Source organism: Sebastes fasciatus, chromosome 20, assembly GCF_043250625.1.
Source record: "Sebastes fasciatus isolate fSebFas1 chromosome 20, fSebFas1.pri, whole genome shotgun sequence".
NCBI classification, from domain to species: Eukaryota; Metazoa; Chordata; class Actinopteri; order Perciformes; family Sebastidae; genus Sebastes; species Sebastes fasciatus.
Window position 1 is genome coordinate 4,432,503 of NC_133814.1, and position 17,786 is coordinate 4,450,288.

General features: G+C 41.1%; 2 protein-coding genes across 3 annotated transcripts in view; one reads left to right on the top strand and one right to left on the bottom strand.

Moving 5' to 3' along the window:
• The window catches only part of rab26 (RAB26, member RAS oncogene family), a 103,741-nt gene that overhangs the window by 6,586 nt on the left and 79,369 nt on the right, over positions 1–17,786 (bottom strand). Inside the window, exons 6-8 of the mRNA XM_074620322.1 lie at positions 4,470–4,535; positions 3,085–3,141; positions 2,252–2,328 (exon numbers count right to left, since the gene is read on the bottom strand). Of these exons, the coding sequence (XP_074476423.1) occupies positions 2,252–2,328; positions 3,085–3,141; positions 4,470–4,535 (200 nt within the window). The remainder of the gene's footprint in view (positions 1–2,251; positions 2,329–3,084; positions 3,142–4,469; positions 4,536–17,786) is intronic.
• LOC141758493 (uncharacterized) lies at positions 11,948–16,857 on the top strand. Of its 2 annotated transcripts, none has more exons than XM_074619985.1 (3): positions 11,948–12,090; positions 12,681–13,779; positions 16,050–16,857. In XM_074619985.1, exons 1-3 carry the CDS (start codon positions 12,061–12,063, stop codon positions 16,109–16,111), a joined length of 1,191 nt encoding a protein of 396 aa, XP_074476086.1. In that variant the 5' UTR covers positions 11,948–12,060; the 3' UTR covers positions 16,112–16,857. The 2 variants fall into 2 exon arrangements, with proteins under 2 accessions (XP_074476086.1, XP_074476087.1); XM_074619986.1 differs by having other exon boundaries at positions 11,949–12,090; positions 16,053–16,857.

Genomic DNA, 17,786 nt, shown 5'->3' on the forward strand with positions numbered 1-17,786 from the left:
ACGAGAGGTGATGGAGAAGTTTGGAGAGATCAGAAAAAAAGTAAAAAAACTAAAAAGGTGCTAACACGAGCTGGAGGACGGCAACAAGAGACGAGCTGGTCTCATGCTCTGTATCTGCGCGGTGTTATGTGCCAGACTGTCATGCTATTCTTGGTAACACCCCACCATGCCAGCCTGTTACCATAACGAGGCTATAAATGTAAAGCAACTCCCACACAAACTGTCCGACACTACATCTAAGCCGGACACACAGTTAAAATAGCATCCTCATTATAAGGAAAGAAAACACAACCACAACTAATAGATGTGTTGCAGTCAAGATAAACTTTGGTTGATATAAACAGCTGAATTTATAATTTTGTATCACTGTCTATTTGAATACTTAAGTTTGACATTTTTTGCATTATCATACCACGGCCGTAGGGAATAAATGCAAATGCACGTCATAAAAATAAATCTTAATAACCCTGCCCTCCTCTGTAATTACCAGACTGGCCTTGTTTTGTAAAGACAAGGGCTTTTAAACTTGTTCAAATGGAGTAGGTGTTGCAAAAAAGTCCTCCATCCGCACCTGCCCTCCATTAGTGATGCAGAGTTTTTGAAAACAGAATATAAAAGACCTGAAATAGCTCCATACAAATATGTGATGCCTGTTCAGAAGTGTCGGGTGTTAGAGTAACAATGCAGGAGTGGTTCAGATGTGAAGACCTGTACAACTGTGCAGCTGATGAAGCCATTGTAATTTGCTCAGCTGGATATTTTACACCAGATATATTCTGCAAGACAGGAGGTATTGTCCTTTCTTTAACAGTTTAAGGCATTCAGCTGATAATCTCAACTCAGACTCAAAATGCCCTACACATCTCAGTATCAGTTTGCATGTGTACATTTTTCGCTTGTTACATGCATACACCGTCTTTTCAAAATAAAGTTACGTGTTCACAGGAAACAATTTAGTTAGGTTTAGGAAAAGATCGTGGTTCGGGTTAAAATAAGTATGTTTGTTACGTAGTTAAATAGGCTACGCTACGTCTGCGACATAAGTATGTTACAGAACCATTAGGGCTGTCAAAGTTAACGCAATAATAAAAAAGGAAACAGACTCCTGTTGGGTGAGGTATGGTGTGATTACTTCATGTTTCACTTTTGTGATGAAACCATTGAAATGTTTATCTGTGACTTGCTAAAGGCAGCAAAAGTAGAGAATTGTCACACCGACTCTGGAATGTTAGTTACACAATGATATCTATCTAGAGTTTGCGGACATTGGTTTTACATTGTAGTAGCTAGTGGTCCAGCCAGATCAAGTAAGACTATAAGGGGAATAACCCCTGAGTGTACTGAACTGAGGAGGGGTGTGTTTTAAAGGCACAGTGTGTAGCATTTAAGGGGATCTATTGGCAGAAATGGAAAATAATATTAATAAGTATGTTTTCTTTAGTGTATAATCACCTGAAAATAAGAATTGTTTTAAGAATCGTGCTTTCGTTACATTAGAATGAGCCGTTTATACATCATCCAGAATAGGCTCGCATTACCACGCCCCAATTTGGGGGGGAAACAATCCCGTGTCCAATCATAGACGGTAACAGAGTAAAAAGTTGAAACATGTCTCCAAACTTCTACTTTAAACAAACCAGTAATATAAATAATGTTATGCTGAAGAGTTGCTGTGTAGTTGGTCGCACAAACAATAAATCCCAAAACACTGATCACCGATTTGTTCCTCTGCCGTGTCCTAAAACATATATAATAGAGGGGCTTTATGGCTCCAAGCTATAGACCAGACGATAGACGCGTCATCGCCAAGGCTGCGCTCCCTTTTGTGGGAAAGAAACTCGCTGTCACAGGAGAGAAAATGATGAAAAGCTGTTGTGTAGCGAGTTAACCAAGGCTTTCACACTGAGATTTGAGGCACATACGAGACGTGAATATTCACTGTCGGTGTGGTAAATCGCTAAATGATGCCGGTGACAATGACTAGCTTGAGAAGGAGGCTGCTGCAGTAATACAGTCATATATTAACATAATAGCAGGTTGTGTAAGTGCTTCTCTAAAAAGTTACATATTCTTCAACACAATACTTGTCGCCTATACTGTTCATCATGGAACACCAGAGCTATTGAACTACGGGGGGACAGCACTGTTCCGGTTCTCATCACTTGGAGGTTTTTGAGAGTTTGTGTTGCTCTGCTATTGTGTGCTCCTTCACACTGTGGTGGTGTTGTGTGTGTGTGTGTGTGTGACTCACTTGGCCACTGCAGTGAAGGCCAGCTCCACATTCAGTCCAGATTTAGCACTCGTCTCCATGAAGGGCACTCCAAACTCCTGCACAGAGAAACATCTGTTATTCCGGGTACTCTTGTATGTCTGACGCTGACAGAAAAATAAGGTTTAATATTAATTTCAGGTTTGGGAGTTTATAGGTTCAAAGTACCAGGGGGGGGATGAGAGGGCTGGTGATCAATACCAGTAATTCAACAATAATTTTGACGGGTGCTGAGATTTCTGGCTCTCAAAAACTAATTTACTCCCCTCTTTGTTGTAACTTATAAGACAGAAAATGAACACAGTGTGTAGTCGATGAAAGATGCTCCCAGGTAATAGCAGTCTCATTCTGTGTATGTGTGTGTGTGTGTGTGTGTGTGCGTGTCAATATTCCCGCTGTGTGTGTCTCTACCTTGACAGCTGCAGTGCTTCATGCTTCTCCCTACCACTTCTGTTCGTATTTACTCTAACACGCCTCTCAGAGCTTATCTGAGCGAAACGGCCTGGAAAATTGAGTTAGCGAGCCCCCGTCATTTATTCCAAACAATAACAACATTATGCGCCTCCATGAATACGTAATTACACACACTAATCAAGACGCAGCAGCTACATGGGAGGGGGGGAGTTTTAGAGTCCACGTGGCTGCGTGGGCAGAGCACAGCATGTCTTCTATGCTTGTTACATATGTCAAATTGAATGTGTGTGTGTGTGTGTGTGTGTGTGTGTGTGTGTGTGTGTGTGTGTGTGTGTGTGTGTGTGTGTGAGTGCGTGTGTGTGCGTGTGTGTGCGTGTGTGTGCGTGTATCATGAAGCTCACCTTTGCCAGTTTCTCTCCCTCCTCTCTCTTCACCATCCTGTCATGTGTGGAGTCGACCTGGAACACATCGGACGCACGGTATCAAGTTAGAAACTGTCGCTCACATCCCAAGTCCTGACACACACAGTGTCTGGAGAGTGCTTAATGAGGGAATTCACAGCAGGTTGTTGTCCATGTTTGACATATACATGGAAATCACTTTCATGTTTTACCAGCTGCTTTACATAAATTTTTAATTTTTGGTTTAGAATTTCACCACCACCTCTACTGAAAAATTATATAAGTAGGGAGGATGATTTGGGCATAAATGTCACAGAAATAAGATGTATAGATATATGAAATGTTGACTAAAGCTGCATTAATTGCATTTTTTTTGTTCACTTGGAGGCAGAGGAGCTCCATAGCATGCTAAAAACACAACATCTGACATTTCATCGCCTTGCAAAGCTGGTATGAATAATGTGCTAGCAAACAGTTACCTGTTCTCACTTTTAATAGACGCGGAGCAACATGTGGATTCATTTGGAGCAGTGTTTCTGGCTAACTTGTGAATGTAAGAGCAATATTCTCTCTTCTTTTAGCTCTGCTTTGGTCTCCACCAACCCCTGAGAAAAATATGTGGCTTTTTAGCCTGCTAACTTGGGATGGGGTAAAAATTCGATACAGCATAGTATCGCAATATTTTGCTTGGCAATACTGTATCGATACACGGACTAAATTATTAACCTCTTAACAATTTCTTCGACCCGCCGGCATGCCCGGCCACTATTCTTCTATTAGAGACCAGTGCTTAACTTTAACTATTAGAGGACAATGCTTAACTTTAACCATTAGAGATCAATGCTTAACTTTAACCATTAGAGGTCAGTGCTTAACTTTAACTATTAGAGGTCAATGCCTAACCTCAACTATTAGAGGTCAATACCTCAACTATTGGAGCTCAATACTTAACCTCAACTATTAGAGGTCAATGCCTAATCTTAACCATTGGAGGTCAATGTTTAACTTTAACTATTAGAGGTCAATGCTTAACTTTAACCATTCAAGGTCAATGCTTAACTTTAACCATTAGAGGTCACTGCCTAACCTTAACCATCTTGTGAGAGTTTTCTCAATTTGCATGTTACCTTCTAGCCACTACCTTTGATAACTTTATTGCCACTTCTCCAACAGGTACTGTTGAAATGACCAGTAATCACTACCAAGACATGTTTTGTGATGTTTGCAATACATATAAAGTACAACTCTTTCCCTGCTTCCAGACACATCCATAAATCCGTCTTTAAACTCCGGCTCCCGCCATACCTCCCTCCATGATCCCTCCCTCCCTCCCTCTATGAGTCCATCTGTACATCCATCCCCCAGTGTTGGCAACAAGGTCTCACCTTGTTGCCCAGCAGCATGACGACCACGTCCTGCTGGCCGTACTCATGGATCTCTGTCAGCCATGCCTGGAGACGAAAAGAGAGCACAGAGTGGTGAAGAAATCCAAAAACGAGGAAAGGAAAGAAGGGGAAGAGTACAGAGGAGATAGGCTCAATACAGGGGAGGGATTGGAGATAGATAGTGGTGACAGAGGAGATGGATGAATCCGCAGAGAAGGAGAGGGGGAGAAAGACAAAAGATTAATTTTTTGTTCACTGGCTGCAGTCCATCTTGTCCTCCCCTTCTCCCTCCAGATCCCCTTTTCCACCCTTCTTCTCTCCTTCTGCCTCTCTATCCATCCATCTTCTTACAATTACAGGCCAGTAGTGTCTTGTCTCTATTACCTGACTTGGTTAAAAAGCATTAAATGTCTCTGAGGGTCTTTGATGCTCTGATACTCTACTCACATGCACTTTCTTCATTGTTAGTTCATTACATGCAGCACACATGAAAACGGAAGCTGAGACAAAGAGCGTTTCCATCCCACTTTCAGACAACCTTTATGCAAACTTTAGAAATCCCCAATGACCAGTGATGCCAATGAGAAGAAACCAACAAGATGAGGATGATGTAGCTCAAAAAGGAGAGAGACAGAGAGAGAGAAATGGTTGCAGTCCTTCCAGTCCAGACCTGATTAGTATTGGACAGCAGTGTAACATCATTGTGATCGGCACCAGTGCAAATATTTTTCCTTGGGCCCTCCCTCGCCCCAAACACGAGTGCACTCCTGTGCTTATGCACGGACACACAGCCATTCAACTCAGACAATTGCAAAGCAGACAATGCTATATCACCATGGAGAGGCTCACGAATCATCTCCCATCCTGCATAGCAGTCTTTGATCAGCACCACGGACAGCAGCCGAAGGGCCACATTTATCAACGCTAATTTAACAGCCTGCCCTGGATTCAAAGCACCACAGCCTGATTTCTCCTACTATCAAACATCTGAAATGACTTTAGCCAGCCTACAGTACACTAACAAATTAACACAAAGGTAGGTTACACAGTATGTCGATACGCATACAGTACGAATGAATGGATGACGGTACCTGATCACAAAACCGCTTGCATTTATAGATTTTATCATGCATCATCAGCATAACAATTAACAGCTACATTGCTATAGATTTAAATCCTTGATCCCACTCCATAACTAAAAAAACTTGTACTCACACGTTAGAAAGTTCATCCTACGGGCCTTGTGCTGAGCAAAGTCATTAACAACACTGCTCAAGTCCAAATTCCTGGCTCTGCTGTTCTCTATTGAGAGTATAGCCAGTCCACTCAGTCTTTCTCGTTCCATGCTGCCTTAATCAATTTGAGCTTGGAGAATGAGTGCTCTGCAGTCACAACCGTGACAGGTATAGTGAGGTATAACAGCAATGCTGTGCAAACATCAATAAACGTCGCCGCCATTGAGCTGTGATCCACAATGAGTCATCTGGGCCAGATCCTTTACAGTTGTCTCTTTTGCTATTTCTGTCTTAAAAAAACAGGCTCTGAATGCAAGGAGTTGGTCAGAGAAAGGATGAATCCCTGCTGTAGTGGTCCGCGAGGCAGTGTGCGTACTGGTAAACTGCGTCATTCACTGCACCGACTGTTCGGTGCTCCCAGTTGGATAGCCTGGAAATGTGTGTTAGTTTCATACACAGAAGTGAACCTCTGTGAAAGCTGGCCGATAATGATGTCCAGGCTGGCGTTAAAGACATTCATTCTGAAATGGCTTTTGCCATCACTAATCCTTTCCTGAATGTGAGAGGGCCTGCCTACATTATAAAAGTGGCAAAAAAAAAATGCCATCCTACATGAGCCTCTGACAGCTTCAGGGCCATGGTGCGCCAATGATATGTTTGAGTTGATTTAGAAACTGTCACCATTACATTGTTTGTCTACCAGGGAGCACTGACAAGTTTATTTTTCAACAGTAAAATGTCCTCCTCAGCACTTATCTCTTTACAATATAAAAGTCATATTCACATTTCACAAACAAAAAGGGGGTTGCATTAACCTCTCATTCAGGAAATATTGTTGAAGCTGTTGAATTTGCAACTTTTTGGACTGCTGTTGTTAGCCTGCTAGCCAAGCTAGTTCCCACAGTTTATGCTTATAATCCTGCCCACGCTACTTCCTGTCCTGCCTGGCTTTACCACGAAATGTGGTTTGACTGCATCTTTAGACTGTGTTCAGACCAATTTTAGCCTTGCACGAAAAAACTCAGGCCAGTCCAGGGGACGCAGCAGCAGAAGCGTCAACGCAGGAGGCTCCAACGTAACAATGTAAACTAGAATTACTTCCTCGCCGTTGTAAGCCTCCGCCAACAAGTCAGTTGAAGTATACATCCATGTCTCTCCAAAATATCATCAATTCATTATTTCATCCTTTTAGACATTTCTGTGAAATTGTCAAAATTAGCATATGTATTCTTGGGTTATGGCCAAAAAAAATGTTTTGTGAGGTCACAGTGACCTTTGACCAGCAAAATTTAATCAGTTCATCCTTGAGTCCAAATGGACGTTTGTGCCAAATTTGAAGAAATTCCCTCCATCTCGTCCTGAGATATCGTGTTCATGAGAATGAAATGGACAAACAGACGGATGGACAGATGGACGGATGGACAGACGGACAACCCAAAAACATAATGCCTGATTCCATCCGGCAAGGCATTGGCCAACCAAATACATGCTGGAGTGGGAGATTACTTTGTAACATCAATACTGTATTTCTACTGGTTACCTCACAATCACAGTGACGCCATCCTTTGTACAGAGTCAAATTACAAAATGAATTCTTCCAGAAGACAACTTTAAGTGTGAAAGCCTCCAACATGGAACACGAACAATCTCCACCGTCATCCAGACTAATACAATTCATTCAAATTAGCATTTGCTTAATGCCGTTAAAGAAGAATACAAACATGTAGCTTAACATTGTGGCTGTGATGATGACCATGTGTCAATATTAGAACAGGAAAATTAATGCAGGCTACAATAATTTACATTACAGCCAAGTAGCTTGCCTACTTTCATGTTTCTGATTAGCCCAGATGATTATGGAAATCATTTCAGTTATGGTAATTACTGTCCCCTTAACATTCTCTGAGCAGACACTGTATTGTGTGTGTGCTTTTGTGTGTGTGATTGAATCTAAATCCAATCTCACTTTCAACCACTATACATTAAAAAATCCTGAAAAGACGCATTTTTTTTGCAGTAAAATGAATTTCCAGAGAGTGAAGGTACTAAACAATAAGCCACAGAGGATCACAGGATTTGTATTAACTTTCCAGCCTGCCTCATATTTTGTTCACAGGATATCGTGAAGGACAGAGATTGTGCTACTAAGCCTGGATAAGAGTGAGAAGAAGAAGATGGAGGTAGGTGTAATGAAATGGGAGAGCTTATGCAACAGTGAAGTCAGTGTTAGAGGTTCAAGGTTGTGTCAGAACACCTCTGCTCTAAGGGAGGAGAACAGGAAGGTTACGCTCTTATGACAGAGGACAATGGACATTTCATCAGTATTACAGTTGTTTACAGGAAGCTGGAAAAATATATCCGTTATATTAGAGGGTTATATCAGATTATAAAGACTGTAGTACAACTTGGCTGGTGATGTCACTGACAACCACATAGAAAGGTCTTATCATTGATGATTCACTATTTCCGCACGTATTTTAACCCAGACATTGACTTATTTTTCACGTAACTTCCGTATTTAAATAACCACTCCCGTACGTATTTTAACCCAAACGTTGACTTATTTGTCACGTAACTTCCGTATTTAATTAACGCTACTTCCGTATGTATTTAGACCCAAACGTTGATTTATTTGTCATGTAACTTCCGTACTTAAGTAACGTCAATTCCATAGTTATTTTAACCCAGACATTGACTTAATTGTCACGTAACTTCCATACTTAAGTAACACCACTTCCATTTTTGTTTTAACCCAAACGTTGACTTATTTGTCACAGAACATGCATACTTAATTAACGCCACTTCCATAGTAATTTTAACCCAAACGTTGACTTATTTGTCACGTAACATCTGTACTTAAGTAACGCCACTTCCGTAAATATTTTAATCCAGGTGTTGACTTATTTGTCAGGTAACATTCATACATAATTAACGCCACATCCATAGTTAGCCTACCGCAATCTTTTCCTAACCCTAACCAAGTAGTTTTGTTGCCTAAACCTAACCAAGTTTTTTCCTGTGAAGACGGAAGTTTATTTTGAAAAGACTGTATCCATGTAACGAGCGGAAATTGACACTGCTGGTGAAATTGTTGGACATTCAAAGGAGAACGCACGAAAATTAGAAATATTGTACCTTCCTTGTATTTTTCAGTGTAGAATTACGCAAAATCTGGGACATTTTACACTTTCAGGAATCCTCCAAACCCTAAGCGTGTGACTAGCTATTATACTCGGATCTCTGAGTCCTTCCTCAAAAAGAAAAAAAAAAATCTGAAGGATTTCTTTAATCATTTTTCTAGCAAACCTGAGGGATCAGGCTTCGAATTTCTCCATTTTCCACAGAGCTATATTGTACATCTCTGCCGATTACTGCACTTTCCCGTTGTGATCAAATCTCTCTGTCAGCTTCTGATTTAAAAAAAAAAAGAAAAAAAAAAAGAAATCCTCCTCCTGCTTTTCAGACACTATTCCCACCCGATTTCTGAAACTTTACACCTCATATTCTTTCCATTATAAACCATTTCCCTTCCTTCTTTTAGACACATTGTTTTCATTTTTCCAAGATTGTAGAAATAAAGTAAATCTATATATCTTTTACAGCCATTTTCTAATAGAGCAAAATGAGTTGAAAAGTTCCCATGGGTTATAACAGTGATGTGGTATACAGAAGATACAGTATAACCCCAAACATAACATACATAGAGAGGGCCCGGAGGGCAGACAGCTGCTGTTAACATGTCAAGCATTAATAAGCACATATTGATCACTTCTGACTGGCGAGGAGCAGAGGAACTGTAAATATATCTCATTGCTATCTAGTGAAACAGCAGGAGAAAGGTCAGGCCTCTCTCACACTCACACACATACTGTACAGTACACACATATTTCCTCCTGCCGCCCTCCATGCCTCCTCTCTCTGAGCGTATCATCAGACGAGTAGCGCTCGGATCAGCTGTAATCCCCTCCCCTTCGTCTACAGGTTTACAGTATTCTGCGCTCCCTCCCCGAGGGTTTACATCACTTCATTACACAGAGATTAATGTACCGAGCCCTCACCTAGCAGATCCGGCTCTCAACAACATGCAAACTTGCCAATTACTCGCACAGCCTTGAAAGATCTCTGCGGTCTGTGGGTGGATTACGAGGAAGTGAAAGCAGAAACGAAGCCTCGGTGCTGATCAAACTTCAAAAGCATCGCTGTCGACACTGAGCGTTAGAAGTCATACCCTATGTGGGAGCATGAGAGGAGCACACGTGAACGTGTTGGTCTACATGTGATAGGTTGCGACACGCGGCCAGATTAACGGCTTTGGTGCAGCTTTTGATTGACACTTTGACTGTGGGAGACTGACGAAAGAGACTTAACGTCATGGCCGTGGACTTCTAAAAGGGGCTACGGCAGAGTCACGTCATCAGTTTACTGGGTGCTTATTAAACATCCAAACAATTTAGGGTGAAAAAGTTCTATCGAACCAATTACAGACCGTGTTTGCAGCGGTCACCAGAAGTCACGAGAGAATGTCACATCCTAATTTGCATAGTTGCTACAGCTCTCTGAACTGTGTGGTTTTCTTCAAAACAGATAAGCGAGAAGTGTGAATCAGTCATGAATCTCCAAATGCCACAGAAGTCAACAAATAAATCTAGCTCGCCCTGGTTTAAAAAAGTTTCAACGAGAAAAAGTTCTCAAGAGATAATGTCATGAGGGTGGGCTGTAACTTCAGAAATTGAAAAGAGCATTTTCAGCATCTAAGTTGGTATTAAATGTTATATATGGTGAATAAAATATAAATTTAAAACTATAAAACTGTATCATAAAATAAACCAAGTAACATTTTCTAAATATTAACACAACTATTGCCCATTGTCTTTCAAAGTATTTTCATACATTTTTGAGTAAATTAGATGATCTGAATGAAAATACCACTTTGAGTCACCAGAGTCAGACAGACATTCAAATTGAAATCATACAAATAGCAGCTTTATGTCTGAATTAATTATCATGGTTATGCTTTCATCTTTGAGAACATCCAAATGGAAAATGCAGTTACATTCTACTTGCAGGTTGCCTATCTAGTAACAAGACTTGCACAATGTCTATACAAAAATACATTAGCAGAGCAGCAGCTAAAGGATGTGTTCAGGCACTGACTGTAGGTCACCCACGTTTTGGCAGAACTAACGTACTGCATACTAAGATTATGCATACGAACGTACTGCATACTAATGTACTGCATACTAATGTACTGCATACTAATGTACTGCATACTAATGTACTGCATGCTAACATACTGCATGCTAACATACTGCATACTAACATACTGCATACTAACATACTCCATAGCCTACTAACATACTGCATGCTAACATACTGTATGCTAACATACTGCATACTAACATACTGCATACTAACATACTCCATAGCCTACTAACATACTGTATGCTAACATACTGCATACTAACATACTGCATACTAACATACTCCATAGCCTACTAACATACTGCATGCTAACATACTGTATGCTAACATACTGCATACTAATGTACTGCATACTAACATACTACATACTAACATACTGCATAGCCTACTAACATACTGCATGCTAACGTACTGCATACTGACGTACTGCATACTAATGTACTGCATACGACCGTACTGCATACTAACGTACTGCATACGACCATACTGCATACTAACGTACTGCATGCTGACGTACTGCATACTAATGTACTTCATACAACATACTCAATCAGTATGTACTGCATTTTACCTACTAAAGTAACGATTAAGCAGACTGTTTACACTGAAGTATACTCAAGTACTTAGTACTTCTCCTCGGCACCACATGACTGTCGATCACGGCAGTATCAGTCCAAGCTACCGTTGAAGGAAAATTGTTCATCACAAATCAAAATCAACATTACCTCTTCCACTCAATTTCATATTTTCCTGTATTACCTTATAAGTCATTATAAAATTCTACTAAATGGCTACTCAGCCTGGGCAAAGTGGGAGAATAATGTTCTTTCATTATTTGGTGAACTACCCCTTTAATGAACTGGCTACACACTAAACACTGGTTAAACACTGCTGTTCATACCTGAAATAAGTTTCTCAAGAACAAATATCTACTTTCACATACTGCTCTTACTTCATGCTGTTGTGAAAGCAGCTGTTAATCAACCCTGACTGGTGTGCAGGTGTGTGTGTGTGAAATGGGGACTCTGGGTTTCTGGGCGTTAGAGTTTGAGGAAGCTGTGGTCAGACATGAGTTAGTTGCTGGGTGGGGAAACCCAGAGAGAGAGAGAGTGACATCAAGAAAGAGATGTTAGAAAGGGATTAGTCCAGCTTGGATGAGAACTGAGATCAACACAGCTCTGCAGGTAAGGTTCTTCAGTCTTTGGGGTATAATCATTTCAGGTTTCAAGTTTTTAAGTAGCCAACTACATTTTAAGTTATTGACTGTTTTGAGAGTTCATGTTTAGTTATTTGGTTGGCATGTTTATTGATGTGTGAGCAATACATCATGGCAACTATTTTATGTAATTTAAAGCGAGGCTGTGTAATTTCCTCTCTCAAAAAGTTACATAATGTTCCTCTTACAAATGAAAAGCTGAATTCATAATAAGTAATGCAATTCAATACTCAAAATGCAATGCTGCTACAGCATGACTTTGGTCTGGTAGCTTATGTTATGTTAGGCTATTATATAAAGAACATAATAATACATGTCAGTTTGGGCTCATGTCCACTTATGTTACAGTTACAATAGCATAGCATTTTAGACAGGGGGTTTTCAGTTGATCAACAACCTTCACACGACTGATGGGTGTTGACCGAGCAGCTAGTATCTCTGTTGTGAAAATACATTGGTTGTGAAACCTTATTTGGGCGTCTCCTGTTCCTCTTTTTGAAATGTGAAGATCTTGACCCCCCCTTCGTCCTCTCACTTTCTACATGTTTCTCTTGGCAGGGTTGCTTATGCTCATCAGACCTGACAAACACTTCAAGCAAGATGAAGAAATGTTCCGCTGCTGTTAACGGCACTGCTAGCCCAGCCAGTGCCAACGGTAGCTACCTGTATGCCAAGTGTGGCCAGCTGAGTAAAAAAATGTCTGAAGCAAATCACGTGAGCCTCGGAGCGCAGAACAGAGACTGCAAGAACAGACGAGGACCGGGACGTGTCACAACACACAGCCAGGAGCCATCGGTCTCCACCTCGAATGTGACACCACGTTCTCATCAGCGGCGGTGGTCGGCCGACTTCTGCAAGTGTGGGACCTCCCCCATCATAACTGTGAAGAAGAACAAGAAAGAACCACCGCCTCCTCAGCGTGAAGTATCCCTCCTCCGACCCCACGCGGCAGCCCATTCTCCATCCAAACGCTACTCCTGCCCCCCCATTGGGGTCTTTAACTCGCCAACTCACTCCTCTTCTTCCTCATCATCCTCCACTTCTTCCTGCTCCTCTCCTCCTCCTGTCCCGACATCTGTCATCACCGGCCCCGATCCTCTTGGCTGGAAGTTGCGTCCCAAGTCCAGCTCCGCCTCCCGCCGGGCTCGAGCGAACAGGCTGTCTCTGCAGATTCCCATCCCCGTCATCTTGCCTGGACCAAAATCTAGTCCTGCTGCTAACTCTCAATCGGCCACCGCTAATCCAGATCCCTCTCCTAAAACCAAACCTCCTCTCATATCCAAACCACCCTGCCGCCGCCACTCCGACTCCTCGGCCTACCTCAGAACCCTGACGGCCCCTCTACCTGTGGTGACGCTCGAGGAGCTCTGCGCCGTGCATCTCCATCCACTCACCCTGTTGGATGAGTCTGATGATGTCTTCAGTGGGGGGGATGAAGAGGAGGTGAATGTGACCGCTCGGCCTCGCAAAATACCACCGCCCGTTCCGGAAAAAACAACCGCGGCAAGACAGATAGCACAGCTGCTGGCTCATTCACACCAACACTGTGGGCCTGGTACAGCTGATGGGGAAATCATTTACAGCAGGGTTATAAAGCCAAAACCCAAACATTCCCAGCAGAGTGAGGACCACAACAGGCTGAATGCTAGAATAACTGGTAAGCACTCATGAAAACCTCCTAATAATTACTGAGAAGAAAGAATAATGATGGATTAACATCGAAACAAAACTACAAAGTGCACTGTAGCCTACTTTTATCCAGCAATTTAGCATTGCACGTCTATAAAGTAAAAGAAGGGAAACTTCTCTAATGTGCAGATGCAGACATAAAATCATAACTCACATATTTTGGTGCAGCCCTCAAGTGGCACAGCTCTGAACCAAATACAAATACAGCTAAGGGAGTGTAGCCTAAAGGTACAACTGGACACACAGACTGTGCTAATGGCTGATTTTAAAAGTGTAAACGCAGTGTTGAGCATGACCATCCTGCTTGGAAAAATATTTATTTTCAACACAAACATGGAGAATGACTTCCATATTGAACTATTTAAACCTGTTATAAAACACAGACTGTTATATAGGAAGCAAACATAGTCACCATGACATCACCCATTGGTTTGTGGACTACGGTTTTGAAGCCTCGAAATCGTCATTTTGGCCAACGCCATCTTGTTTTTTTGGAACCAGAAGTGACACAAAAGGGTAGGCAATGCATAATCATGATAAATACTTCAGATCTAAAGCTGCTATTTGTAGGATTTAATAATGTCTTATTCTGATGATTTAAAGTGGTATTTTCATTGGGATTATGTCATTTTCCCAAAAACTTGTGATGTGAGAATATTTTTGAAAGATAAGGGGCCATTGCTGCTTTAATTTGGAGAAAATGTTTTTGCTTCATTTCATAATACCGTTTTATATTTTTTGCATTTTTATTTTATTCACCATATGTAATATTTATTCATAGACTGTATATAAGATGTGGACGTAGTCACCGTGATGTCACCCATTGGTTTGTGGACTGCTGTTTTGAAGTCTCGAGTTCGACATTTAGGCCGTCGCCATCTTGGTTTTTTGCAACCAGAAGTGACACGAGAGGTCGGAGCTAAGTACAACCGAACGCTGAATAAGACAATTTTAGGTGACCACATTGTTATAAATAACTTTCATGAACTGAAAGCACACTGTGAAAGGGTTAAAATTTTAAAACACGGACAACTCCCAGACCGGACAACGCCGTGGTAGCGACCTGCCAATCACAAGGTAGCCACGCCCCAAATCATACCCTGCTTTATGGTCTATTTGACTCTAAATGGGACCATAATCTTCTAAATGAACATCATGTTGTATTGAAAAACACTTGAAACTAGTGATTGAGACCATAAACTCATGTTTACAATGTTTACTGAGGTAATAAATCAAGTGAGAAGTAGGCTCATTTTCTCATAGACTTCTATACAATCAGACTTCTGTTTGCAACCAGAGGAGTCGCCCCCTGCTGGCTGTTAGAAAGAATGCAAGTTTAAGGCACTTCCGCATTGGCGTCACTTCTCAGACCTGGAGGTTGCCACCTGATTATAAAACACAGCTGTACAGTAGAAATAATAATTGCACAAGCATAAGAGATATGCTGCTAGGGGTGGTGATAAATGAATGGAATCAACTGAAATAATGAACAGAGTTGAATGTTCTTTTGTGGAGCCTTTGTCCATTATTACTGAAGCATTACATTTCAATTATTCCAATTCCTGAGGTTTAGCAGTAGGATTAGAGTAGAAGAGAAGGAAAATTGTCCTACAATGAGGGGGGATGGAGGTGGGGGAAGAAAAACAACTTGTGAGAGACAACTTTAAACTAAGAATGGTCACAATTAATGCAGCAGAAGCTGAGATATCCTGAGTTTTCAACCTGCTCTCACGCCCAACGCATCAAGTACCGCATCTTGGTCAGTGGCCCTCGACGGCTGATACCGACGCACCGGTTTTCAACTAACTCCAATGTTAACCCATCTGCGGCATTATTAGATGGACAGAGCAGCTGATGTAGTATGAAGAGAGAGAAAGTCCGTGCAGGGATGATGGTTGGGTCAAACGAACACAGGACTTTTACCCAGCAGACCACTGTTGTTGTCCCGTGTGAAACCAAGTAAACGTTGAGTAGTACTCCTCGTGATGAGTAAACTAAAGTAAAACTGTTGGTGATCCTTTTTTACACAAACAGTGAATTTAAATTTTTAAGAAATGAATTACTGTGTTTGAAGATGATGCACAACACCGCCCTTAAAGTTTGCAGAAGATCTAATTGAAGATGGCGGAGTGCCTTTCAACCTGATTAGCTTTTGATTGATTTCCTTTACCATGTGCTGAGATGAGAGGAGAGGCGTTACGGCGTCGGTCAATAGTAACAGCATTTTCTGTGTTCCAGCAGGGCTGCGTGTGGATACCAGCTGCGACAGGGAGAGGTCCACTCCACGCATCCCTGGCTGAGCAGACTCCAACATCAACACCACTAACTAGCAGGAACTATTGTTCAGATTACAATACATGTGCTGTATGTGCTGGGGATGGGACATCTTGGTTTCCTTTTTACTCAAAGGTCTTAGATTTATCGAGTTAAAGACTTTTCTAACCCTCCAACATGAATGACTATTATGACTTCAGCATTGCATGATGTTTTATCTCTCCGCCATACATTTGCTGTTACAGCAATATTTGCTGTAAATATTTGTAAATATGACTTTGTTCTTTGGGGTGAGTTCAGACAAGTGTTACATTCCCATACAACTATCCTGCAATCTCAATTATGTTTTTCGAGGGAAACATATTTTCTCCCCGGATTACGGTCGCAGTTTTAACCACGAGGTTAACGTTGTGAATTGAAACAAAACAAAACACAAACGCAACAAAACTACTTGGTAAGATCATGTTTTGGCTTAAAATAAGTGCGTTTGTTAAATGACTTATGCTACGTACGTAACATTAAACGTTTAATGTAAATTTAAAATAAGTCAAGGTTTACTTTTGTTTTTCTCCTTAAGTTACTGTTGTATATTTATATAGTGTATGCAATTTATATGTATATGAAAGCACTGTTGACTATAGGTTTCTTAAGATGACAGATATATTCTTTGTATTGAAATGTGTTAAAAGGCAAAGAGCACTGATATTGTTTGATTAATGGATTAACAGGAAATAAACTGTAATAACAATAAATCATTAACCATCTCAGTTAATTTTGGTTTTGTTCATCAGTTAATTTTTTGAAGATGAGGACCCTTGTATATGGAAATGGGCAAATATGCTTGCTTTATGCAAGTGTATATATACTGTATATGTATTATAAATCAATTAACAACACAAAACAATGACAGATATTGTCCAGAAACCCTCACAGGTACTCCATTTAGCATAAAAAATATGCTCAAATCATAACATGGCAAACTGCAGCCCAACAGGCAACAACAGCTGTCAGTGTGTCAGTGTGCTGACTTGACTATGACTTGCCCCAAACTGCATGTGATTATCATAAAGTAGGCATGTCTGCAAAGGGGAGACTCGTGGGTACCCGTAGAACCCATTTACATTCACATATCTGGAGGTCAGAGGTCAAGGGACCCCTTTGAAAATGGTCATGATTTAGTGTAAGTTTGGAGTGTTAAATTAGTGGCGTTTAAACTAAATTTGCGTTAAAGCGTTATTGTCGTGTTAACTTTGAACGCCCTAATATTAATACATTATTTTGTCTGTGTACGAATGGTATTTGTCATTACTTATGATATTCTAGAGATGATTTTACCTGTTATTAGATGGTCGCAGCCCTAAAATAATTGGAGCCATGTGAGTGTAGGAATAAAATTACTGTTTTGTTTTTTTTATAAAGTTTGCGAAGAATTCATGCTTCTTCTGGTTGTTTTTATCAGTAATTCCCATGGTCTGATGTCTCCGACACTCTGCCTACAGATGAATTTCTTCTGCTACGCTCCACTTCAGGCTCGGCAGGCCCTTAATACAGACAATACAATTTTTTGCCTGACAGATGCACAAACACACACTCACAATGTGCAGCAGCAACTTGCTTGTGGCTGCAATGTGTCTGGAATAGCATGCCGACTTCACACAGGTGCAAAGTGCTGAGAATCTTGCTGCTTATCTGGACAGAAAA